Here is a 25,667-nt window from a genome sequence, read left to right as displayed (position 1 = left end):
AAGCTTCATACAAACACAGTGTTATTTCTACAGCGCAGATAAAGGGCTAAAACAACAAGAAGTGCTTCTGTGCTATGATTGACTGTCGTCTTTGGCCACCTTGGCAAGATATCATCTTTAATCACATTTGTAGCTGTATCTTATTAAATTGGTCAAAAAAAGATATATATTTTTTTCTAACTCAATGCAGAGGAAAGTTACATATGCCCAGAGTTCTGGTTTGGGGATAATCTTGCATGAAGTCAGCAGAATACAACTCCTATCCTTAAAGTTATGTGCATGTTTGAGTGCCTCAGCAAATTGCAAATTTTCAGTATTGCTGAAACAGTTTTCAGCTGGAACAGTTTTCAAACTGATGGTGTTTAGTTTCTATACTTACAAGTGCCACTGTTGTATTTTCACCCTAGCAGAACTGAACAAAACCTCTGAAATTAGTTGAGAGGTGACAGGCATATCAGTGAGACGTGCCAAAGCTGTGTTCCAACTCTCTTTGACTTGAGAGAGGATGATTTTCACAGTCATTTCCTTGGCACCATATCTGTTCATAGATGCTTAATTAGATTTTTTTTTCTTCCCCAAACATTTTGTCTGGGAGCTAGATGGTTGTTAAGAATAATTCCTTCCATAAAGGATCATAAGCATACAAGCAGCAGGTGAAATTCAAGTAGCATATAGGCCAGTACGTACCTCTACGTCTTTTTTTAGTTTCAGGTAGACCCTGTCTTGGTGATGTGAACAACACAAATGGCTTGAGCATTTATGTGAATTTTCACATAAGTGGAGCATGAGCAAACAGATAAGGGAAGTGAGTAGAGAACATAAAACTTAATAAGAAATAGGTTTGCGTATTGCAAAACAGATTTATATGTTTTTTGTCTGAGAGAGAACTTATTTTTTAATTCTGTTTTGGCCACAAAGGACTTTGTGCTGTGGAAGAATGAAGACCTTAGACTTCAGATGTTGCCTTCTTTATTTCATTAATGTTAATACAGGAAATCAAAAAAGATCACAAAAACACTATGTCTCATTATCAGGATGTTTCTTTTGATTCTGAACATGCCAGCAAAGAATGCTTGATCCAGCAACATCAAAAGATGAAGCCATTTGTGCTTAGTTGGTTTGCCTTAGATTTTTTTTTTCTTCAAGACAGAAGGTTTAGCTTTTTTTCCTAAACTCCAAAGCATGAGACTGCAACTGTACATCTCTTATTGCATCTGTATTTTATGGGAATATCTTAGTCAGAGCACAACAGATGGACTCATTTTAGCCGAGACACAGAATCTTCAAATGTTATAGTATTAATATGTAGATACATAGGCCTATACTTTTATTACTGAGAGGCAGAGGCTGTTGATTTTAGTGCTTCTGTGCTAGGAAAAATAACTAGCAGCAGAAAGCCTGCAACATTAAATTCTTTATAGCTTTTTAATACCAAAGATGACTACATGAAGAATAGTTGCTGAATCAATTATTGACTATTTTTATATAGCTACTGTGTTATATATATATATTTTTTTTTCCAACTGATCATATTCAGGTCACTTAATTGTTTTGATGATTCTAGCTTGGCAGAAGTTGTCAAAAATTCCCTGTTGGGTTTCGGCCAACACTGCATTAAAACATAGAAGAAAATATTATAACTAACACATTTAAATTACAGCAGTGACTGTGTTTTACTTCAGACCAGAAGCCGGTGGCTGTGTTTCAAGTTTCAGTCAGAGCAGCCTTGACATTACTGCAGATGAAATACGTTCGACTTTTACGTAGATGGCACAACAGAGCTGGGAAGCTCCATTGTACAGGTTTTGTTGATAGCTTGCTGTGAGTTTGCGTCGTAGAAACGAGCTGATACAGTTTGGTTGCTTTAGCTGGCCACACTGCACTAAAAGATGCACTGCGGACTAGGTATGTGGCATATAAACAGGCAATAGCCTCACTGCAGAAATGTGTATTTTATAACACCAAAAATATTGAAATGGGTGGAGTCTTTGTCTGCGTGGTTTTGACCCTCGATAAAGCTTAAAACCCTTCTGACAGGCTTGGTCTAGATAACTTCAATTCAATGACAGCTAAACTGTGTAGGGAGACACCTGAGAGGCAGTTAAAGATGATGAAGTGTTGTTTTGCATGTTTTGCCAGCTTGGAAGATATATATTTCACCTCTTGAAAGTTTTCCTATAATATTCCACATCTGATGACAAATCCAAGGTGACAGTTGGAAGGCTCTTTCTATTGTTTCATGCTTCCCAGTATGTTTGGAGTGGATCAAGGTTGTAATGAATTCCAGAAAACCGAGAGAATTTCCATCCTGCACAATATCCAAATGCGGATCTGTACTCAACAAGAAATGCAATCATGGACGAGCCTGTGGGGCTGGAGAGCACGGGGGATTCACAATGGGGTACGGACCCTCTTGTTCACCAGGTGAGCAGCAGCTAATGGATTTCCCTGTTAGCCCCTGGGTGGGCTTTGTCAGAAGGTAGCTGCAGGGAAGAAACACCCAAGCGGTGGGACGGAGGATCCAGGTGATCTCGGACACATGCTGCACTCTCTTCTGTTGGTGAACCCTGAGGGTCAGAGGTGGTTTTGTAGGGACCAGCACTACTGCACTGCGCCCTTCTCTGCCAGAAATGGTTGTACTGATACTGATTCTGTACCGATCATTTTCTTTACCTCAGTATTTTCAAAAGGTGTTCATTTAGAAGCGAGATACCTCCATAGACTCTAAAATTAAATGACGTTTATCCTGTCTCATGGATGTTTAAGCTGCCTCCTGAGAAGAGAGTCAGCCAGCACATTAATACAACAGTACTACAGAGAAAAATTCAAAATATTCCTTGATTCACTTATTTGATAATGTTAAAAATCTGAGCCACCATTTTTACACTTCATGTGTGTGTAGTAGTTGCCCCAGCTTCTATGAAATAGCTGAGGATTTTCACCTCAGTACATAGTTTATGTCCCTTGAGGTGCATTTGTAGTCTTTCTATTCAGGCAGCACGAAAAGAATGCTTTTTTGAGGCCATTTGTTCTTCCTCTAAGGAAAAATAGTTACTGGAACTGTGTGACTTACTCAAAGTATGAAATACTAATGCTTTTAAACATACTGCAGACCAAAAACTGAAGTGATTTTGTCTACACTGTGAACTTGAAGCACACAGCTAGCTGCAGAAGGACCAGTCTAGACACATGCTGCCAACTAAGTATCTTGCTAGGGACTTGGGACCCCACACAGCATGGTCTTGTCCTCGTACTGCACGAATTTGTTTCAGTTGTTAATTGGAATTTTTTCAGGTGTTGTGTGCTGACTTAACTGTACTTGGCTGAAGCCACCTTTTAGTCCATGCTTTTTTGAATAATCTCAGATTACTGTGTGCTTCCACATGATATCCTATTCAGTTCACATGACTAGGCGGTTTGGATGTCAAAGTAGGTAAGATCTGATGTCTTGGCCTTTTGAATTTATCAGGAAGAAACTGCTGCAAAGTGAAACTTTTTGAGGGAGCTGCAGCAAGGTGTGCGTGAGAGATGATAAAGTGACTTCTGCAAAGACATGACCAAAGAAAACGTTTGCCTGAGCCTGTATGCTGTCTCGCACAGTTGTGGTTGTTACAAGTTGAACAGTTCTCAACATAATTTGAGGATACAAATAGTTACCAGTTGTATTTTTGTTTATACACTGTATTTTTCTCCATTTTTTCCCTTTCTGAAATGTCTCGCTAAGAAGCAGTAAATGTAAGTCGGGGTCACAAACTTCGTATATCCTGGCAGCGGATAGCAGTGTGAGAGCAAATTTGAAAGAAAGTGTTAAGCTTTAAAGGTCTGCAGTTTGACAGGCTGTTATCTTTTATCCTTCCAGCACAAATCTTTATGCTGACTTCTCCTGTATCCCTCCATTCCCTGGGGGAACTCGGGTTCACTCGCATGTTGCTGGACAAGAGACAAAGAAGGTCTGTTCACCACGTGCAGAGCAGATGCTCAGGGGAGGATGGGGGAATTTTCCAGTGCAGTTACTGTAATATCCACCGCTGCTGTCTTGCTCCCTGTGTAAGCGCTGCTGGGCTCTGCAGAGCTAGTCTTGGGGATTTTCCCATCTTGGAGACGGGCCACCCAGAGAGCTGCCCCTGCAGACATTTGCATATCAGAAATGCTCTTGGAGGGTATCACCTGCTTCCACGCCCAGGGAGCACTTTTGGAGAAGGAAGAATAAAATAGATTGAAGCACTGAATGGCTTGAGTCTCAAAGACACAGCTCTAGATTATGTGGGAGCATGGGGCCGGGAGAAAACACTTCCACTCCTGCCCCTCATAGCAGTAGTCATGCAAGCAGGCACCCCTTTTTCTTGCTCTGTGATCGAGCAAGTTGTGAACGGCAGGAGGTGAGGGGGAATTATGAGTCACGTAGTCAACTGAGGTAGGTAGGTATATTACACAGTCATGTAACATCACTGAAAATACAGCTATTTAAGAAATACAGAAACCTCTTACGGAGGTACTTGATCCTGCAGAGCAGGGGCATGGAAAGGCACTATGATTGGGATAACAGGGGAAAAGACACAAGGTGTGGAGAAATTACTCTGAGGCATAAAACAGACATGATGAATTTTTATTCTGTTTTCAGCAGCACATGGGATCTCAGCAAAAACAGACATGGGAGAGAATTTGCCCTTCCTCATCAATTGTAACGTTAGATTCCAACCCAGCCTAGCTAAAGCAGCAAATAATTGTTCTCCTGCAGCTCACCAGAGGATCAAACGTGGAGTCAAAATGAAAATGTAGTCTACTGCTATACATCACTGTTCCCCAGGCTCTGCAATGGCACCTGACCAATGGAGCAAGCAATCACACTTAAAAACAGCCCTGTGCTAGGCTGCTGCAGAGCTGTGCGACTACTGAACGGCTTCATCATAGTGCAATGTGGCTCAGTTACTGCTTCCATAAATCAAACCCGGGGACCCCTGATTAGAATGAGGATGTGGGGACTCGCTAAGCGCCTTTTCAGGTAGGACAAATGTTTCAAGGAGGGGAAATACTTGCAGCACAAAGTTCCCAGGGCAGGGAGGTGTTTCTCCAAATGCAGAAAATAAAAACCCGTGCCTGACCTTAACAGAAAACAGAAATGTCATTGTGACATGGAGCTACCTGCCAAAAACGGGGAGCGTGAAACTTTACCATCCAGCCTGGAAAAGGGTCCAGGCTGCTTCTCCTCTCTCTGAGGAAAGCTGTGCACAGCTGTATTTTTGCATGTGTACAAATGCATACAATAGGCTAATGAAATGATGGAATGATTTGCTCTACGTAGTGTGTTTTGGCTCCCCTGGATCATCTGGGTTCGTGATTGTCCCAGGCCGGCTGAGACATAGGCTTAGGCAGATGAAACAATCCCTTGAGCTTATTAGTTGCAGCATATAATTTCATTTAGCTGTTGGAGACTGAGAGAAAAGCATTCAAAGCACTTTTCAGGTGGGCAGCGTCTTCCTAGGTGGGGAGTATCTCAGCTGACTTGGGAGAATTTCTTGTTTTTTCTCTGTTAGTCCTGCCCTTTTACAGTAGGTTTCTGTGCAGTGTCGACTAAGGGGAATAAATGTGGTATGCTTCATAGTTATATCCATTTCTCTCTGAGATATCCCAGAAGACAATGTTGGATACCTTTCCTCTACCTCTGTTATTATTTACTGCCAGGTTCTGTCTTGTTACAAGCAGAGTTACTACAGGTGACAAATTCTGCGAAGTAGGTACGTTCTGGGCATTTTCATTCAACAGGCTGGAAGGAATGTTTTTTGGGGATGTGATCTGAGGTGGAAGATCATCCCCTTGTGTTGGATTAATTACTGCAGCTTCCCAGCTGATGTGCAGGAGCACCAAAGTGCAGAAGTTTTCAGGTCAGATGTTTGGCAGTGAGAGCAGGCTGGCAAAGCTGAATGTTCTCAGGTTAAAGTTGTGGCCGTGGCAAGCACATTTCTTTATATATATATACATATTTTTATTTATTTATTTTTGTAGAAGCAACACAAACTCTGACCAGGTAGGTTAAAGTCATTAGGTGTCATAAATAGTGGAAGAGTTTCAAGAAATATGATGTTGCTTTCTTCCTTCAAGTGACTCAGGACATTGAACACCTGATGCTGAATGGAACTTCAAAATATTTCCCTAACTCATTTGAAATGCTTTAAAACTGCTAGGCTCAAGATAGATGAGATGTATTCTTTTAAATTATCGTGATGAATGTCAAAAATGTGAACTCCCTTTACACAAATTTAGTGACACAACAACAAACCTGCTTTGAATGCTGAGTGTCTCTAATGACCTTGATAATTTTCACTTGCTTTAGGTGAAGTTGTTTACCTTCTTTATTACTGAAACCCCTAGAAATTAATTAATTTTTTTTTTTATGACCTTTCCTGAAACATTTTCAAAATTTACCTTGTAAATGAAGTGGATAATAAGTAAGAGAGTATCAAACGTGTGGCAAAGAAAACCAAGAGACCACAGTGGAAAGAAAAGCTGTAACATAACCGTCACCTCCAAGTTCAGTAAAATGGGACGGTGGGAAACTTGCATTTTGTAGAACATAAAGGATCATAAAGATGGCATGGAAATGTGTGCATGTTTGAGGTGGGGGGTTTCTGGAACATATTTTCATAAATCAATAACATGGTCAAGTGGCTTTATTTTTATGGTTTCCCGAGGCTATTGCTATTTTATAAAGATTAGTCCACTGGAAATCCAGAGTTTCCTGTTTTTATTATTCACAATTTACACTGTGGTTTAGACTAAACTGTCCTTGGCACTTTTAGAAGACATGCTTTTTACTGTGCTGCTGCTTCCTTATGCTGTTGCTCTATTACATATCGTGGTGCGTTTAATTTTTAAAAACAATAACCTAAATACAGGCTTTTCTTTTTATTAGCCTGGCCTCTTATTTAAACATGCATTCAGCTGCTGCCTCTTATATACATATATACATAAAAATATATTTATTTTTACATACTACGATCACAGTGCTTATTATTTGTCCGGTCTGCTTTCGAATTAAAGGCTATTTCAGATAGAGGAGCTGTCTTTGAGCCCTTGAATTGGCAAGTGAAGCACTTGCCCGGTTGTAATCACATCATCTGGGTTTCAGCTGAATTGTTAAGTGCTTGAGGTTCCTGTGTTAAAGCAGCTTGGTTGCAATTTCAGTATCAACTTAACGCTGTCCAGAATGGTCTTGCATTTAAGTACCACACAGCTTTGGTTAGAAGGGATCATTTGGACCTTTGGTCACATCAGCTGCCTTTCTGAGGGCATGGAGCTCCTGGTTTGTCTAACACAATGCAAATACGCAAGTCACACAGCTGAGGTTGATATAGAAGGATTCTAGGTTGCCAATAGTTTTACGGGATGTTTTTTGAACTTCTTGTAAGTGTAAGCCTCTCTCCCTTTTCCTGCGCTCTGCGGTTGGATATTAATATATATTAAAATTTAGGAATTACTTTAAATGTTATTTTTGAGTGCTATGTGAATACGTATTCCTTAGAGGAGATTTGGTACTCTCATTCTTTTGATATTACTACTTTGTCTCTCTTGCCTACCAAAAAAAAAGTTCATCTGACCCTGAAATTCCAGATGCCTGAGATTAAAAGAAAGGGCTGGGTTATCCCATAATCTATACTGGCACTATAGCTGCTAAGTAATTTAATGTGAATGCTGTGGAAATGATGATGTATGCCATCAATTGCTGTGAACACAGCTGTGTTTCATCAATCTCTGTTTCCCATAATGAAACAGAGAACTATCAATGGCTCTTACACATTTGATGTCAGCATTTGGGTAGGTCTGAAGTTTAATTATTTTATGGGGTTTGGTCTCAGTCATCTTGGGTCCTCCCGTTTTCTTATTGTTTTTGTTCGGTAGCAAGTGAGGCATCATTGTTTTAATAGCTAACAAAGAGAAAACCTAAATGAAAAAAACCTGCTTTGTTCATGGGAACTGAGATAGAAAGCGACAATATCCCACTTTTAGACTGACTTTGCTGTTCTGCCATTCATCAGATGTCAGTTAAATCAGTTTCCTTTCAGGCTGACAAGATGGCCCAAGTCAGGGCTGATGAGCCACTACACCCTTCCAGCCTAACGTTTGCTTAGCAGTGGATTGTGGCTTCTTTATTTTTCCCCTGTGTTTGTCTCTGCTTCTTCTCTTGTCCTAAGAGATGTTTCTTTGTGTCCTTCCTTTTTTTCCTTGACACCATATTCGATTACATTTTCCTCAAAATCCTCCTTATCCACACCTCAGGCTGCTGGGGAACGTTCCCTCAGGCTTTAGCTCACTTTAGCAAGGCTGTAAAGTTGCTGTGCTGATGGGAAACCTCAGATGACATGGTGCTGGGATCCCTATACTGCATTTTTCATAGTCACTAAGCCAAAACAGGGTTTGATTTACTGTGACTTAAGTCACTAGTGCCGGCCGTGACATGGGGCAAAAGCCTCGATCCAAATGGTTGTAAGACAGGGAGTGGATGCTGTAATACCCCTTTCCCATGTTACTGGCTTTATGTGGGAGCCTCTGCCAGGTTGTCGTATGGATACAATATACTACAAAGTATGCTAGCAGAGCTCTTGTTATCTGGGTCAGGCAGTGATTTATCTTTCCTGCATGATTTAAAGGATTTTATATACTTGTATATGTCACCTTGTTGTAGACTAGCTCTGTTTATATTTATCAGCTTCTCATACGTACGGAAATAAAACTTCCGCACACTTCCAATGCATGTCGTGAATACAACACAATTTTGGCTCAAGTCAAACATGCCTCTCCTGTGTTTTATTTACATCTACCTGTCAGGGGTAAAAGTGTCTTCATTTATGAAGTCAAAATACAGTGAATTAAGACTTCATAAGCAATGTGGAATCTCCATCTGTAACAGAAAAGGTGCAAGCTGTGTACATAAAGTTGTTCTCAGTTTAATATTACAGATCCCTATCTAGAGCTGTCTTTTTAGGGACTGGGAAGGTAATCCTCAGGCTATGTTTACACATCTTGATATAGTGCAAGTACAGAAATTCTCAGTGCTGCTATCTTGGTAATAATTTTTAATACCAACTGTGCTGTAGAAATGATAGTTCCTCCCTCTGTTTTTTGACCACTTCTACTTTAATCTTTCATCAGTCCAGAAGTGCTTAATTTTGTCTGCTACTTGGGGGAAGTGTGCTTTTCGTTTATAAAATACTTTAGTCTGGGTGTTGGGCTGTATTGTTTGGTACATCCTGGTGCAAGTCTAATGAGTGATGCTGGTGGGATGATAACAGTATCTACAAACACACAAACATCGTTTTGAATCGAGTCAGAAATTGCCTAAATACGTGGGTGATTCCACAAAACATGTCATGCTTCACAGTTGTGATGTTGTATCACATTGGTGAGAAATGTATGAGAGCAGAGGTGGGTATTTCTAATAATAACATCAAATTTTATAGCATGAATTATAGACTTGAAAAAAAGGCAATAAACATTATTCGTCCTAGTATGTTTTTGTTTTAGTACCTATTACTATTTTTTTTTAGTATTGCTGGGCAGCAGTCCAAACACTAGGTATAATTTTACCAAGCCCTTTGTAAATACATGCCTCAAAAATAATTACTTCTTCTTGTCTTCTGCTAGAGCATAGATATATGTCTCCCCAAGTAAGCCCAGAAAGAGACACAGAAATCTCTATAATATACTTGGATTTGACTTGCAAGAAGAAGTGGGTTATTAAAAGAAATAGAAGAAAAATGAAAGAAAACCTATGCCTCTATCGAACAGAATAAAGGAGGAAAGAGAACGTTGATTTAATCTATTGATTTGCTGTGAAGTAAAAGAGCAGATGTTTTCAGTTAGCTCCCTGGATAACATTCAGTAGGCGCCACTAATACTTACGGACTGGTGACTTCTGATAAGATTTTGAAAATTGATGTCTTCTGTTGTTACCAAATGGAAATGGCAGGTTACGCTGCTGTAGGTGACTCATTTTGGAGTACCTTAATATAAAAGCAATATCTCATTTTCCTAGACTGAGAGAAAAACAAGAAATGTTTTGCCAACAGTTTTCAGCTCCAAAGACATGTCAGCCATTAAGAGTTTAATGCCTATGGTGGGTAGTGAAACACACAAAGCTCCTTTGTTGTAGGTCTGCATCCTTTTGTGTGCCTAGAAAAAGGATATCTGAGGTGCTCAGGGAGACGTGATCTCTGAAACTGTGGAGGTGCTGGAAGCAAGTCATTTCAACATTGGTCTAGTTTATCCATCTGCCTCTCCTTTGACAGACCCAAACAAAAGTGAGGTGACTGGAATCTTTTCTTCACATTTCTCATACGAGGAAGACCAAAGGCCTTCAGGTTATTTTTGATGTGTGGCCTCTATGCATTTAAATTCAGAAATGGAGAATCCAGAAAACCTGTACAAGGCACTGAGGCTCTCGATGAGAGACTTCTGTAGCATAAAATGACTTTTTATGCCTGATGGAAGCAAGAAAGAATTTGAGAAAAAACGTGGTAATTTTGACGTGGTGTGATGTCTTAGGCACCAATGAGTCATTATTGTTTATAAAGCCCCTTTTTGTGATGCATCAAGTTAAAAATTATACAGACCTCCAGAATATTGCTTGCTTCTTAAAAAGAGTCTCAAATATAAACCATCTGATATGTAATAGACTTGGAATGAAGTCAGATAAATTGAAACACAATTTAATTTTCCAAGTTGCTTTTACTTTCAAAGAATTTTAAATGTCTGATCAGAACAGATTCTGTAAAGAGAAGTTGACTCAGCTGTTATGCAGATCCAAACCTCTAAAGAGGTTGTCCAAAGAGGGGAGGAGAAAAAAAAAAAAGTCAATTTGCAGTGGGTAATATTCTTTATTCTGCTTGAGAATGTTGTTGGGCTTTGAATGGCCACATGATCAACTTTATTTGGACAGACATCTGTAACCTCCAACAGATCCTAATTGTGGTCTTTTGTGAGTATTACATGTGATCCCATAATTAAATTAAAGGTGTTCAATTGGCCTGTTGAAATCATTGCAATTAGCAAATGGGGAAGGAATTATTTACACGCTCAATTTGGTACCATATATGCATAAGTTTTTAAGGCCAGAAGTTGTTAAAATCATCTGGTCTGGCTCCTTGCACGGTTCAGGCCATAGATTATTAATCCATGATTTCTATGGCATGTCAGGATGTCAGGAACTATCTGAGACAGTGTACATATTTTTAAAGAACATCCGATCTTGAATTAAAGGCTTCAAGTGCTAGTCAATACTGGCTGGTTGAATAGCTCAGCTTCACTCAGTAGAAATACCCTTCTGATTTTTCATCTGAATTTATTCGCTCTGCTACTGTGTCTTGTATTTTATCTGCTTGGTTTCAATAGCCTTTATCAGTCTCCTTTTCTTCTCAGGTAGGCATACAAGGTCATCCGTCTACTCCTCTCTAACCTTGCTTTTGAAGAAAGCGAATGAACTAGATTGAAGTGAGCCCTAGCACCATTCTTGCACTTACTTTGCTAGTCCTTTCCAATTTTGCCATACTTCAAATGTGTTTACTTGCTCTTCTAAATTGGGAATAATGTGCCTTATCTGGAGAGACAGCTTCCTGAGGAGCAATAATAAAGCTCAGAAGTATGAGCACTTTGGTTCGGATGAGGACATTTAACTCCAGGCACATAAACAAACCTCATTCCAAACTCCTCACACTATTTAAAATATTCAGTGTCAGGCTGGACTCTGCAGAAGAAAAGCTCCCTGATGCTACAGCAGAGATGCAGTAGGAGATACTGAAACAGACATAAAAATACATGGGAATGACAATAGCTGCACATACAAACCCTCACTTTATAGCTTTATATTGATGATATGAACTCAGTTGCATGACTTGGCGTCAGTCTTAGACTAATCTCATACAAATTGCAGCATCATCTAAGTTCCAGTATCCAGTTCTCTACAAGCAGAAGCCCTGTCCACCGGCACTATCTTTAGAGCTTTTTCCATGGGGTTCAGATCAACCACTCGTATCAGATTTGCGCTAGAAACTGGCTGACTCAGGTTTCCTGCCAAGAATATAAATATGCTGTCACGAGGAGCTTGCAAGGATGTTGATCTAGCTGGTGGTCATGATTAGAGGTTTGGTCATCTTATCATTGAGTATCAATTCATGCATAAGCTACCATCTTTAAAGACATATTTCTATTTTATGTTCCCTGCTGTGCCTTTGGAAATACCGGGCTGTGATTCTCCGAGCTGCCACCAGATGCCGGTGTTTACTGTACGCGAGGGCCAGCAGCATGGCAGGAAAACATCCAAACTCTCCCAAGACCTTCGTGGTGCTAAAAGGTTGGTTCCTCTTGTTTTGGATGAGGAACGGAGCTGCTGTGGTGATCAAGCTGAGATAATCTACGGAATGAGAATAGCCTCCTTATGATATATTAAAAGCTGGTAGCATCCCTCTGCCCTTCGGCAGGGTGGAGAAATTGGAGAGCCCTACCCTCCCTCATCAAACAAAGTCAAGGAGAGCGCAGGTAATGTCAGGGTCCTGGCTGCTTGCCTACTGCAGGGGAAGGCTTGGGGAAGGCTCCTGGCACACTATACCTTGGCAGATAGGCCAAAGAAAGATAATCCAGCATCAAAGAGTGAGACGTGAAGAGCTGTAAGATAGCTTTGCAGTCATAGAAATACCAGAATTTAAACCATCCCGTTGGCTTTTTAATGTATTCCTGTTTAAAGAGCCATGAAAAGCAGTAACTGCAGAATGAAGACACTATTGGCAAATTAAGGGTCGGTTCCCCAGAGGGTGTTTGTTTTCTCTGAGTGAAGTTAAATTGAAAATCTGGTGTGCAAATAATTATTTATGGGGAAAAAAGCGTAAATGTAGTAAATGCCAGTTATCTTTAGCCTGTGTGCTTTGGAAGGTGTTATGTTTTCTTCCTGAGGAGTGTATGTCTGGCTTGGCAAGGCTCTGCTCCCCCAGCCCAGTGTGGGAACATCTTTGTTGAGTTTCTACCTAGGTTGTGGAGCTAATAGGTGGTAAGATTTTTGGACTTTCACATATCCTTGATTTTATAGATGAACAATTATTTCCACTTGGAAAAAAACCTCATACAATTGTTGCAGAAAATCCTTGCTCTAGGACTCTTTATTAAGAAAGTGCAGTTTGTAATGACTTGTACTTGTAATCAGAAAACAATAGACAGCAGAGCTTAACCATGGAAGTGGTTAACTTACTGTTTGCTTTAGGAAAATATAGTAAATGCCTATTTAAACTCTTTTAACTTCCTTTTTAACACTTTATCCACTCCTGTATTTTTGGTAGGCATATTCCAAGCAAACTTAGATACAAAATTATAGAGCTCCCTTGCATATTGCTCATGGGCTTCTATTTAAAAAATTACTGCCTCTTTGGTTAATACTGGTACTGGAAGGAATATAGATTAAAACCAAAAAATCAGAATATGGTTGCATTGTCGCAGGGTAAAAGAAGAGATTTTTCTTGTTCCTTATTTTCCTGCAAGGCTAGTAATACAAAACACGTAAAGTCCCAGCCCAGGCAAGGCGCCTCTGCAGCAAGTTGCTCTCATCAGCAGGAAAAAAGAAGAGACAGTAATGGCTGTGAGATGTTCATAGAAAGCATGCAGGCTATGTGTAGAAGAGCCAGCGTTATCCGGCTTTATTACCCCCCTAAGTAAGCCAGGGTGGTATAAAATGTTACATGATATTTCACGTTACGATGCTTCCAGGTTGTTTGTGTAGGAACGGCATAGGATGAAAACCATATCTTGGGTCAGTAGCGGTGGCCGGGTGAGAGTATTACCACACAGGAATTTCTCACTGGCAGTTTCCCTACACCTGCTGCCCATCACAACAAATGTCCACAGCCCAAGCTCTCAGAAATGGTGTAAAATTGTTACCGTATTCATAGGTCTTTGCTACAGCCCTACAGATTTTTTTTTTCCCAAAGCTATCCATTAACTTTATTGATTTCAAAACACAAAGATACTTTCCAAATATCATATCAATTCCATCTGTAATTAGCCATAATATCTTATGCAGAGAACATCTTCAGGTGTTCAGGTTTGCTAACATGAACCAGCACAACTTTAGGTTTAAGCAGCTTAATCCCTGTAATGAAAAGTAACAAATAAAAGGGAGAGCTGACTGTTCTGATACAGTTCTTGTCATTGATCGTGATGGATTAAAATGGGGATTGCTGGCGGGCTGTCCCTGGGAATCGCCCTCTCAGGAGCCATTTGTCTGCCCTGGTCTTTGAGCTCTCGGTAAACGAGATGATACGTTCCTTTCTAACATGCACTTTAAATTAGTTGCAGCTCACACTTGGAAGAGGAATATCTGCAACTGAACTTTTTTTCCCCTCATTTCTTTTACTGATTTGTGAGGCTTTGATTGAAAACTTCCATATTATGCTTTTTACCTTAGCAATTGTAATGAACTTTTGTATGTGATTAAGGCAACGGTGAGTCCCTGGAGGATGGTTAGTAGGATATTAATGTCTTTTGCACAGAGACAAGGTGATCTGCAGGAAAAAGCACCATTAGAGCAAGAATTAGAGCCTGTGTTCCAAAATTTCTGAAGGAGATCTTCTGCAGGAGGTCAGGACACTGGAGAGGGACTTCTCGTGGAGGGGTGAAGGCAGTTTCCAGGATCCGTCCCTGTTGATGCACGTTGCTTTATCATCCTGAGCTGAAGCCACTGATCCAAGTTCCCTTTTTTATGCTCTGCTGTTGCTACTGCACAGAGCTTTGAAGTATCACAACTTGAAATACCACAAAGCTTTTCTGTGCCAGCCCAGATTACTTATGGGAAAGGGATCAAATAAAAAGAATCTAGATAGTGCAGTTAGCAACACTGACATCATCACTGGTCCCCTTTCAATTCCTCTGTCAGCTTTGGTTCTCTTCCTTCGCGTTATTATTTGGAGATGGCATTAAATGCTGATAAGGCAGCACATATTTCATGTCATCAAAGCACAGTCAGTCACTCCTAAGCTATCAAACCCTTTTTGGGGGGTACCTGATGTTAACTGCTTATAATATGGAGCCTGATCGTGGCCTGGAAGCTATTTCCATGCTGCTGCCTTCCTGCTCTGTGGCGTTGGGCAAGTGACAATATTTGTCATCCCTCTCTCCTAACTGAACCTCAAACCAGGTTTTTATAACTGTAAGACACAGTGCAGCTGAACAAAATCTTACTATTGGTGTGTTCTCCTTCAAACTGAAGGGTGTCGTGGCTTTACGTTTCCAAATGTAAATCTCACAGAAGCTGAGGTATGAAAGGGTCAGCAATTTGGATACTCAGCCAGGTTCTCGTTTGCAATTTTTTCTTAATCAGAGTTGCATTTCTTACATAGTAGAGGAGTAGACGATAATTGCAGCAAGTTTAAGAAAAAAAAAATTACAGAAGGAGACAAATGTCCCTCACGTCCCTTTTTCTGTAATAGGGGTGAAGGTGTCTGTGCAAATTATGTTTGCTTAATCCATTTCTATTTGCACAAGTTTGCAGTAGGATTGGTGGGTAGCAACTCTGAAGACATTTGCTGGAAACTTTTATTACATTGCCTCTCTCAGATACCTCTGCATTCACTTTAAACATCCTTCGAGCTAGAGAAGAGTATTTTTTAAGACCTGAGATGAAAATTGGTAGCAAGCAAGAGTATGAAACTCTAGCCCTTTTGTAAAATTTGGACCTAACAGCAGATTTCAAGTTAAGAAATTGTAGGCTTTTAAATGTAAAACTATGCCTTTGGATTATTGCTGTGTACTTCTGCCAGGTTTTCTGAACACTAGCACTATTTCTTGGAAATAAAGAGAAGGAAATAATGGTTATTATGTTTCTGCAATCATACCACCCCTGATTAGTGATCTGTATATAGCACTGGAAGCAGATAGAATAAGTCCAGTCAATACAATGCATTTGTATTGTATCTTCTATTCAGTTGAACACTTCAAGATTTTTTTTGTTTTGTTTCTTCTCACTCACCTAACCTTATTTTTGATTGTGAAGCACTTTCTTCCTTATGTCTATAACATTTCTATAACATTAGCCTGGATCAGTGTTTTTTTTTGGGTTTTTTTTTTTTTTTTGACAACTGTTACACTGCCTCCTATGCCACTCTTTTAGCAGAAAAAAAGCTTAAAAAAATATCACAAAACAGCAACAAAAAATCTTCAATAAATGTGCTATGTAAGTCCCTTTATTAAGAACTAAGTCACCTTATTCAGAAATATCTGTCCCAAGGTAGATTTTGATCAAGATAACCAAAACCATGAAGAGAAACTGATTTGAGGAAGTAAGTGCAAATTTTGTCTGCAACTAGTTTTGAATACTTTGGGAATACGTTGCCTCAGAAATCACCTCATTCCGTCGGAGGAATGAGTGACTTACTTATGCCTGAAAAGACCAAAAGCCGTTTTGGATGCGAAGAGCAGGAGTGCAGAGATCATCACACCCGTCAGCACCAGGTTCTTGTTGTTTTATGTTAGAGCTATGTAATGTTTAAATAAAAATAAATTAAGTGTTAAGTGGAAAGTCTTCCTGCCTTAGCACAAATAGCAACATACTCCTGGCATGACAATATAGCAGTTGTTTGCTCCGCGCTGGAGATGATCTCATAGTTGGTTTAATCAAAAAGGGACATTCTCAGTTAGAGGGCCATAGCTATGGAAATTGAATCTTTTATCGTTTTGCCAAAAACTTTCTTTGTTGTCCTTTGGGTCACATTGCAAGGCTCATTTTGTTGCGCTAGGATTTTCAGAGTGAGAAAAGGCACAAAGTTTTGATTGTGGAGCCTCTGAAGGCTTTTCGCACGCAGGCTGGGATGCATTAAAGAAACGAGTGGACTAGTGTCATGATAATGCATGCCTACTTTCTCCTTTGGCTGTCTGTGCCTTTTTCCGACCCCTTTTCCTCGTAATCATCCGAGCATTTATTTGAAACTCGTAAAATGGAACAAGCAGCTGTGCTCTTTTGTACAGTGTGTTTTGGAGTATATGCTAAAATATATTTTGATATGGAAGGTATCCGTAGTTTGTTTGATAGACAAGATGAATATTGTATTTCTGTGGTTTGAAGACTAATAATTTAGCAAGTGCTCAGTAATTTTTAATTTTTTTTTGGTTATTTTTTTTAAATATTGGAAAACCACTGAGGAATCTACAAAGTCAAAAGCTTGCTTATAAATATCTCAAATTCCTTCATTTATATGCTCATAACTAGTAACTGCTGCATGTTTTTAGAACAACTGCTGTTAATGAGTAGGCTTTTCTAGTCAGTTACGAATAGCACATTGAAACATGAAAAATAGACCATGGTTGCATTCTTTTTTTCTTTTTAATTCTTATAATGCTTTCTATACTGTACATTTCCAGTCATTTTCTGTTTCCGTGTCTTCTAAGAAACAGATGAATTGCTATTAAGCAAAGGCTGCTGTTTTAGTCTATAAAAATTCAGATGAATAGGGAAAGATGCCCAAGCGGGTACCTCCAGCATCCTGTGTTCTCTCAACATATGAATGAAATTCGGTGTGATGCAGCAGGTACTACGGAAGAAAATAAAGAGAAAAGGAAGAATGTTTGAATACTTTGGGAATATGTTGCCTCAAAAATCATCTCATTCCAATGCCAAATGCAGTCTTGGGACATAATGTGTACTGCAGGAATTAAAAACATCCACAGGTGTTGTAGAAAATCCGCTCACTGAAGTCCAAATCTGCTTCCATTGTGTCCAATAGCGAAACTCCAACAGATTTTGAAGGTACCATAACAGAGCATTATTTCATAGCCCATGGGGATGAATCCTCTTCCTTAAAACAGTTTTTTATGCATTTCTGTGTATGACCCGAAACTCTCTTATTTATCGTGCAAATGGCAATGTAAGGCAACACGCTGTAGAGGCAATTTATATAAAATGTTTTATTTTGCTAGACTACGGAGTTCACCTCAGTTTGGTGTTTGGTGTCATAGAGAGACTCAGCAGATTTATGGCTTCACTGCAAATTGTGCTGACGTACCCTTGCGCTGCTCAGCTCGCTGTGCAAGATCTGGGCCTGCGTCCAATACTTGATAACCAAGTCATCCACAAAGCGATACAAAACTCGTTTTGATTTACTGCAAGAGGACATTCTGATGTCAATTAGTGTAAGTTAAAGGTCCGTAGGTGCTCGATGCAGCCAGACGCTCAGGCGTTGCTTTTATCTCTCAGCGTGCAGACCTGGGGGAGCCTCGTGCTCCCTTGCCATCCCATTGCTGTCCATGGGATTCTGCACTGGTACAGATCTCTGAAGCTTATTAGTGCTTTCAGGAGGTGCAAATTTAAAACAAAACAAACAAACAAAAAAAGCATTCAAACAAACCATGCTAAATTTCGTTTTCACGTGCCATCTTTACTCCAGTAAATATATTCCTTCCTATGCGTTGCTTGTACCTCCTGATAGAGATGGACCGTATTTCACTTTCAGAGAGCTGGGAGTATAATTACATCTCTTGGGCATACTTTTTCCCTCGAGTGCCATGCTAGGAATGTATTAATATGTCTTTGATATGCCAGAGGAATGTGGAATGTGCATACTGAGAGGGTTTTCTAAGCCCAGCGGGGAGGGCAAGTGAGGAGAGAGACTGGGCTGATGGAAACCTCCTCCCTGCGGGAGGTGGGAGTGCTGGAGTCCGCTGTGCCATGCTTCCACAGACAGCCCCTTCTCTCTTTCCCTAGTAGCATCCCTACACAACGTTACATCCTCTGTTTCCAACCATTAGCCAGCGCCACTGATTTTCTTGTGACCTTGGGGCAATTCTGGGTGAAATGTAACTGGAACGGGAAGATGAATTTTCTTCCTGAACTTTCAAGACATAAGAACAGGCTTTAAAAAAGGAGAAAGAACTCAGATACCTATTTTATGCCTCTTTACTAATGTAATTTTAGCTGTGATTTATGCTTTTATGTTGGTGTTTGTCTAGTCCTGCTTGAAGCCCCATGGGTTCTCACTAATTGGGAATGATGCATTTTTGTCTTTCTGGCTTTTTAGGCTTCTTACGTTGTGTGGCCTGACTATGGGTAGTCTTTATCAGCAGTATGTTCTTTCATGTGCCTTCTCTTTCTGCTAAATGAAGGAAAGGATATTTATCTATAATTCATACTTTTTAGTCCCAACCCTATGTCTGTCCTTCTTTTCATATATTTTTTGAAACCTAGATTATTTCTCTGTAATATCAGTGTTATTGTGAAAAATGACCGTTTTGCCCAGTGTCATTGCAGTCCTTTTCCACTTAGGACATTTATTTAATTCCATGGGTAACATTATAATTCAAGCTGTTATTAAAAATAGTGGAAATAACCAATTAAGGACAGGCTCCTGTGGAATGTCTCTGTATATACGCATCTGCATATGTGTTTCCAATTAGTCAGCCATTAAGAAGAACTCCTTGAATATGATGTTTCATCTAGTCTGTGTCTTCCTTGGTGGCTTATGAAAATGTCAAGGGAGACGGTATTAAAAGATTTGCTCTGCTGAACCTGTATGACATTTACTGCGTCTCTGCTATCTGCTAGGCGTGTATCCTGTTACAGGAGAGCACTTTGGCTGGACGTGGCTTGTATGTGTCTTTCAGGCTAACTTAATTTTACTTCTGTAAAACACTAAGCTTTCCATTTTGGTAGCATTACACTTTTTTTTTCTTCTCCTGTTTATGCTAAGCCTTCTGCTTCAAACATCCCGTGTCTTAGTATTCGTTTTATCACTCAGTGCTCGCCTTTCAGTCCCGCTCAAGTATTGTGATAATACTCTTCCTATTTCTGGGTTGCAGGGATTGTGGTGTTTGGGATTTTTTTGTTTGTTTATTTTGGTAGGGGATGAATTTGGCTCTTTTTAGTATGTTTAAAGCGTTTACTACTTGCAGAGTTCCACTTTAAATATGAGTCTGAGCTCTTTATAGGAGAACCTCAATGTGATGTATCTGTGTGTAGAACAGAGACAAAGATAAATGGGGTCTTTGTTCTAGATGCTAAGAAAATGGACAAAACGCTCCAAATTTAAAGCTGTATGGGTGGTATTTGATCTTGCTGGAGAGCATCCCTTGGTATTTTTTTAAGGTCTATCACTAATAATTCAAAGCCTGGAGTCCTTGCTAACATCCTATCCTAGGCAAAATCCCATTGGTGTCCTTGGGAATTTTGCCTTCAAAAATGAGCCAGCAATTAATTTCAGGATTTCTGTCTTAGTGATGGCAGCTGAATGCCAGCTGGGCAGAGTGCTGTATGGGCTGTTAACTCTGAGGTTCTCTCCCTGCCCTAGCCAGAGAGCTGCCTGCAGTTACTGCCACATAAAGGAGCTCAGCCAGCTGTGGGATGCTGAACACTTAAAAATCCCATTAATTTCAGAAGGAGTTGTCGCTCTTGGCCTTTCTCTGGACTAGGCTGTATATGTTTCTAGCTGGATTGCTCCAGAGACCTGGCGAAGAGTCTGGAGGGCATTTTCCTAGGCTGTTACACAATGTTTTGCTCGCAAATATGCAGAATATTCCCAAAGGACTAAATGTTGGTAACGCAGCACACCCTGCCACCCACCCACCCCCAAAGAATATTGTCATTTTCATTTGTTATGGTGTTATAGATCCCGAGTAGCGCATATTCACGAAGCTGTTGTGAAGCCACTGTCCTCTCCTGTTTCTCCCCAAGAGGCCTTTGATGCTCTTGGTCCTATTCCGTGGCTCACCAGTGTTATTCAAGTCATTACTCGGGCTTTGCAAAACCTACCCTCAGGCTCTCAGCTTCTTTGAACATGCCTCAGCTTTTCCAGTCTCCGAGTCCTTTCTTCATACTCTGTACCATGGCAGGCTGTTGTGAAACACATTTTCTGCATTCTTGCCCCTTCGAGGGCTTCCATATTGAAATGTTCTCCAAGACGCATTACTGAGGATAAAACTCAAAAGTTCTGAAGGCTCTGGTTTTATAGGCTTGAGAGGAAAACCAAGAGAGACCTTAAAGGGAATCATCCTCAGCAGAGTTTTGGAAACAGCAGGCTTTGGGGATAAGTTAAAAAAAATAATAATAATAATTTCAGTTACACGGATGTCTTAAATGAAGCATATGCCTCTTGTGACACATGCAATAATTCATCCAAAAATAGTGTTTCGCGTGCCATCTCATTTTGGATGTTTAGACATATATATTGTAGATGTTATTGGTGGCAGGGGGACAGCTGGACCAGATGGAGGTCTTTCCCAACCTCCATGATTCTACAATTCTGTGTTCTTCTGAAAAACTGATGTTCTGCACAGCTCCTACTTCTTTGATCATCCCTCGTTTTGAGGTCTCAGCAAGAGTGAGGAAAGGAGAGTGGCATGTGAGGGAGAGAAAAAAAGGGTAGCTGAGATTTTTAGTGGGAAAGGAGGTGAGGCAATGGCTGATTAGGATGAGGAGCCTGCAACTTGACTACTTTCAGCCACAGAAGTCTGAAACGGGAGGGAGTCCTCTCCAGCTGGAAGGCTCAAGAAAAAGATGAGAGTTTAGCTTCAGTGGAAGACAGACTTCTGCGGACTGAGCTAGCTCTTCAGTGGTAAGAATAAAGTACATTTCCTGTTTATCCTTAGTCTTTCTGTTTTTGTTTATTTTTTTCTCTTCTATTTCCTTCTCTTCACAAACCAAAACAGAATTACAGCAGGCAAAAGTTGAATTTACCTTTAAAATCTGATTTGGTGGAAGGATCATCTGAATGAAAAATGTTGAAGCTGCTGGTCCCTTTCTCTCTACATATTTAGGAGTACAGGAGGCATGACCATAAACGCTGGGCAGCTGGGAGCTGTTTGTTTTTGGAGAACTGGAAGCTCTTTGAAAACTGCAGGAGTAGATATGTTTCTGAAGTTTTATTTCATTGTTTAGCTTTCTGTCATCCAGAAGTGCAGTGTTTACTTAAACGTTATACAAGCTCAGTGTTGTAAATTAACAAGTACTGTTGTAAATTAGGAGTCTTGGCTTTAAACTGTTGGACTTAATGTTGTAATTGAAAACAGCTCTATAAACGCTCAGCTGTCGGGTCCTAACTTTATAGAAATACCTTGGTTTCAGATTGTGACGTTCCCAGGGAGTTCTCAGAGTACGTCGCGCTGAACCTGAGGTGTGCATTTGCATTTTCGTGATCAAAGAGAACCTGCCACCTGTGTCTGAGGAATTCCTGCAAGCTAAGGTTTGATGCTAGCAATACCCTCTTATTGTGCCATAGATCCTGTGTAGCTCCTATGTAGGGTCCTGTTATTAAACACATTCACAGTCCCAAGAACTAGATTTTAATTTACCAGGCATAATGAAGACTGTTTTTCCCTTCTGAAGGAACATTTGTGCTTAGACGATTAAGGAGGGGTGGTTGCCTGCCCTGCTATGAAGGATGATGGGGTCACGCTAGTTGTATTGGCGTTCATATTTCAGGCTATAATTCTCCATCATGCTGCGTGAAAACACCATCACAAGGAGAGGTGGAAGCTCAGAGCGTGATGTGCTGATGCCATCTCAGAGTACAACTGCAGACAGAACCCAACAAGTGAGAAGATACAAAACAAAGTATAACATGAAATATATATATGTAGGAAGGTCTAAATAGGCAGGACAACCTCCTTGCTCTTCTCCACACGCTGATCTCTGTTCTCACTTCCTTTATAAAAACAACATACACATTCAATGCATATTTGACGGGGTATTTATTTAAGAAGATGGCAGAACATGAGCAATAGGAGTGGAAATGACAGAGCAGTAGCAGGGCAGACACATACCATATGGTGATCTTTACTGCAGAGTAGGCCAGGTGCTTACTGTAAAGAAAGGAGATTTCAAGAGGCATAAGAGGTTGTTTTGTTTTAAATAACATTGCCTCAGGGATGGTTTTCCAACTCATCGCCAAATAGGTGGACAAAACCTGGATCAGCTGGATCTTGATGGGAAGAGAGCTCCTGTAGGCGTAAGATTTAGTGAGGGTTAATAATCAATGCTCTTCTGGTATGTGAAATTACAGAGGCAGTTGTTGTTTTTCTGTTTATACACGAAACAAGAGCCGGTGTGCCATGTTACTCTCAGCTTTCCTCCTTTTCCTGGCAGGAAGGACAGCGTGTTCCCCAGCTGCCTCCTTCTTTGCAAGAGCAGGCAGCCCCTATCCCGTATCTCGCAGCAGGATGTGGCTGAGGCCAAAACCACCAAGGGTGATTTTGCAGCTTGGAATTTCCCCAAGGCTATTGTGTCCATCTCCTAAGGACAGCAGAAGAAAAGGGTTTGTTTTGGCAATTGCTTTTGTTCGGGGCTAATTTTAAGTGGTGAGCACTGTCCTGTAAACTCAGCTTCGTGACCTTGAAATGATGCGCTATTATTTGCTTGCTAAGCAGCTTCTCCCTTTGCTGGCTTTTGCCAGGAGTTTTGTGTGTGACATGTATCTTTGGGAGAGTCTGTGCAATCTGCTGGACGCTGTCCTTTAATTTTCCATGGCAAATAAAATCCTTGTTAAGCCGCAAGTGTCTCTGCGAGAATGAAGTTACACATGGAATTATGAGGCAATATTTACACAGCCTCTTAATATGAGTGAACTTGTTGGTGATTTTATCCCAATACCAAATAAATTCAGGACCTCTCAAGTGTTAGTCTTTGCATGTCAACAGACCTTTCCGCGTTAACACGGAAATCCTCCGCAGCCTAAATTCTAGCAAGTACAAAGGAGAAAGCATTTTAGAGAATGGAAGAAATTGGCACCATTTTTTCCAGCCTCAGTTTAAATAGGTTCCTTGTTAAGAGAAATGACACTCTTCTCGCTCTTGTTGAAAGGAACTCTAGTCAAGTCAGTCTGTTTTGGTAGGCAAGAAAAAAGGAACAAGGTTAATGTGGAATTTAAACACTGTGCTTACTGTTGGTGAAGGTGTTCCTCCACTACAGCAGGCTGCAAAATTGCTCATACTGCTGTAAGAAATTAATTTAAACCTTTTTTTTTTTTTTTTTTGTGTCTCATTTATTTTCTGTAGTGGATCAGGTGCAGTATCAGCCATCACCATCCTGCTCTTTCTTGTCCTCCTGACCCCAGCAGTTTGTTCCAGTCCCACGCTGACCCACAGTGCTGCTGCTGCTGGAGCTTCCTGCATGCTATGTGTCTAGCACTCATCTTTATCTCCCTACTTATTTAACATAATGATGATTTTGCTTAAGAACTAGACAACAAATGCACTTTGTCCATTCTAGGGGGAGCAGCAGCATGTCCTGGAGCTCCAGGAAGCAGTGCAGGCATTGCCACCCGGAGCCCTCCAGGGATGGATTTACCTTGTGCTCTCCTGCCTCTACCCTCCGCTGGGCTCGTAACGCGGTGCTAAACACCAACCTCAGCCGCTTCCGCTCTTTGTCAGGCTTTGTTTATGGCTCAGAAGCAGCCCATGGAGGGTGGGGGAGCTTACATTTCTTCATGCCTGTATTAACCACTGGCTCCAGATCAAGAAATACGCGAGCAACATTTATTAAATATGATCAATTGCAGACCTGTAAGTTCATGTCACTTCCACTAACATTTTTCCATTTAAACTTTTAATTCTCCCTCTTAGGACTTCAACGTAGCAATTTATCACAATCTGCTAGCATTTGAGCATTTCTGATGTTAGAGAAAGAGATTTGTGCATGTCCGGGGCCCAAATGGTCTCGGGCCAGGTCAGCAAACCCCAGTCTCCCAGCTGCTTGAACAGGGAACTTCAGGGACCGTTTTTACAAAAGGGAGCATTCAGTTCAAGAAAACCCAAGCCTATTGTCCGGGTTAGAGGCTGGAATCTGTGCTTTGACTGAACTGTGTGGTGAGCAGAGCTTGTGGGAACTTGCAGTGAATGAGCCCGAGCGAAGGGCGAGAGAAGCCTCAGCTCCAGCACACAGGATGTCGATCCGGCACAGCCGATTCTCTCTCTTGTGCCTAGTTTGTAATAACCCGAACCATATTATGCCTGGTGATTTGTTAAATTTGCATTTGAATTCGAGTCCAAAGCTGAAACTGTGGCCAGACTAAAGTCATCTGGAGTTTTGCCTTTGACTTCAAAGGGCTGGGCTTTTTATCCAGAGCTACAAATGCATGAGTGATTTGAAGGAGCGCTTTTTCAGCTCCTCTGCAGAGACAGGTCTATTTGATGTACAGCTCTCTGCCATGGCAGCAGAATCTTTTCTCTCTGAGATTTCTGTGCTCCTCTTGCTTATTCCTTGAAGTCATAAATCTCTATTTAGGGCACCAAAATCCTTCTCTGCAACAGCTGGTATTAATTGTAAGGATGCTCCAGGTAAAGAAAAAAAAGTCAGTGGAAGGAATATAAGTCCTGTTGGCAGACATTTTTCCCTAGACGTTAAAAAAATAATAATAAAATAGAGAGAAATGGATCTTTCTTTATGTCATGCTTATTTGTTAGGAGACAAAGCATGCAAGAAATCTCTTCCACCACTCTCAGAGCAGTGACCAGAGACACTTGCGATCACCACTGCATCCTGCCACTCAAAACCCTTTCAGAGGAATATAGGAGAGGTAAAATTGCAGAAAAAGATGATGTGAGAGGGATGCTGAACTCCCATGAAGAGTGATGGGGTAGGATCACTTACTTTGTAAGCTAAAAAGAAGCTGCTCCTAGCAAGTTTCAGAACAATGTCATCCCCCTGCAATCTCTGT

The 25,667-nt window shown here is 40.6% G+C and overlaps 1 protein-coding gene across 5 annotated transcripts in view; it reads left to right on the top strand.

The window, feature by feature from the left end:
* Positions 1–25,667, top strand: part of DKK2 (dickkopf WNT signaling pathway inhibitor 2) — a 118,319-nt gene that overhangs the window by 32,644 nt on the left and 60,008 nt on the right. The window contains exon 1 of one of the 5 annotated variants that reach the window (XM_068681909.1): positions 4,876–5,002. The exons of 3 other annotated variants lie outside the window; for them this stretch is intronic. In XM_068681909.1, coding sequence (XP_068538010.1) covers positions 4,968–5,002 — 35 coding nt within the window. In that variant the 5' untranslated portion in view covers positions 4,876–4,967. Of the gene's footprint in view, positions 1–4,875; positions 5,003–25,667 lie in introns of those variants that run through there. One more of the 5 variants, XM_068681914.1, reaches the window with a different exon arrangement.

The sequence above is a fragment of the Anas acuta genome, chromosome 4 (assembly GCF_963932015.1).
Source record: "Anas acuta chromosome 4, bAnaAcu1.1, whole genome shotgun sequence".
Taxonomy (NCBI): Eukaryota; Metazoa; Chordata; class Aves; order Anseriformes; family Anatidae; genus Anas; species Anas acuta.
Note: the sequence above shows the minus strand (reverse complement) of the source record. Positions and strands in the feature narration are given on the sequence as shown.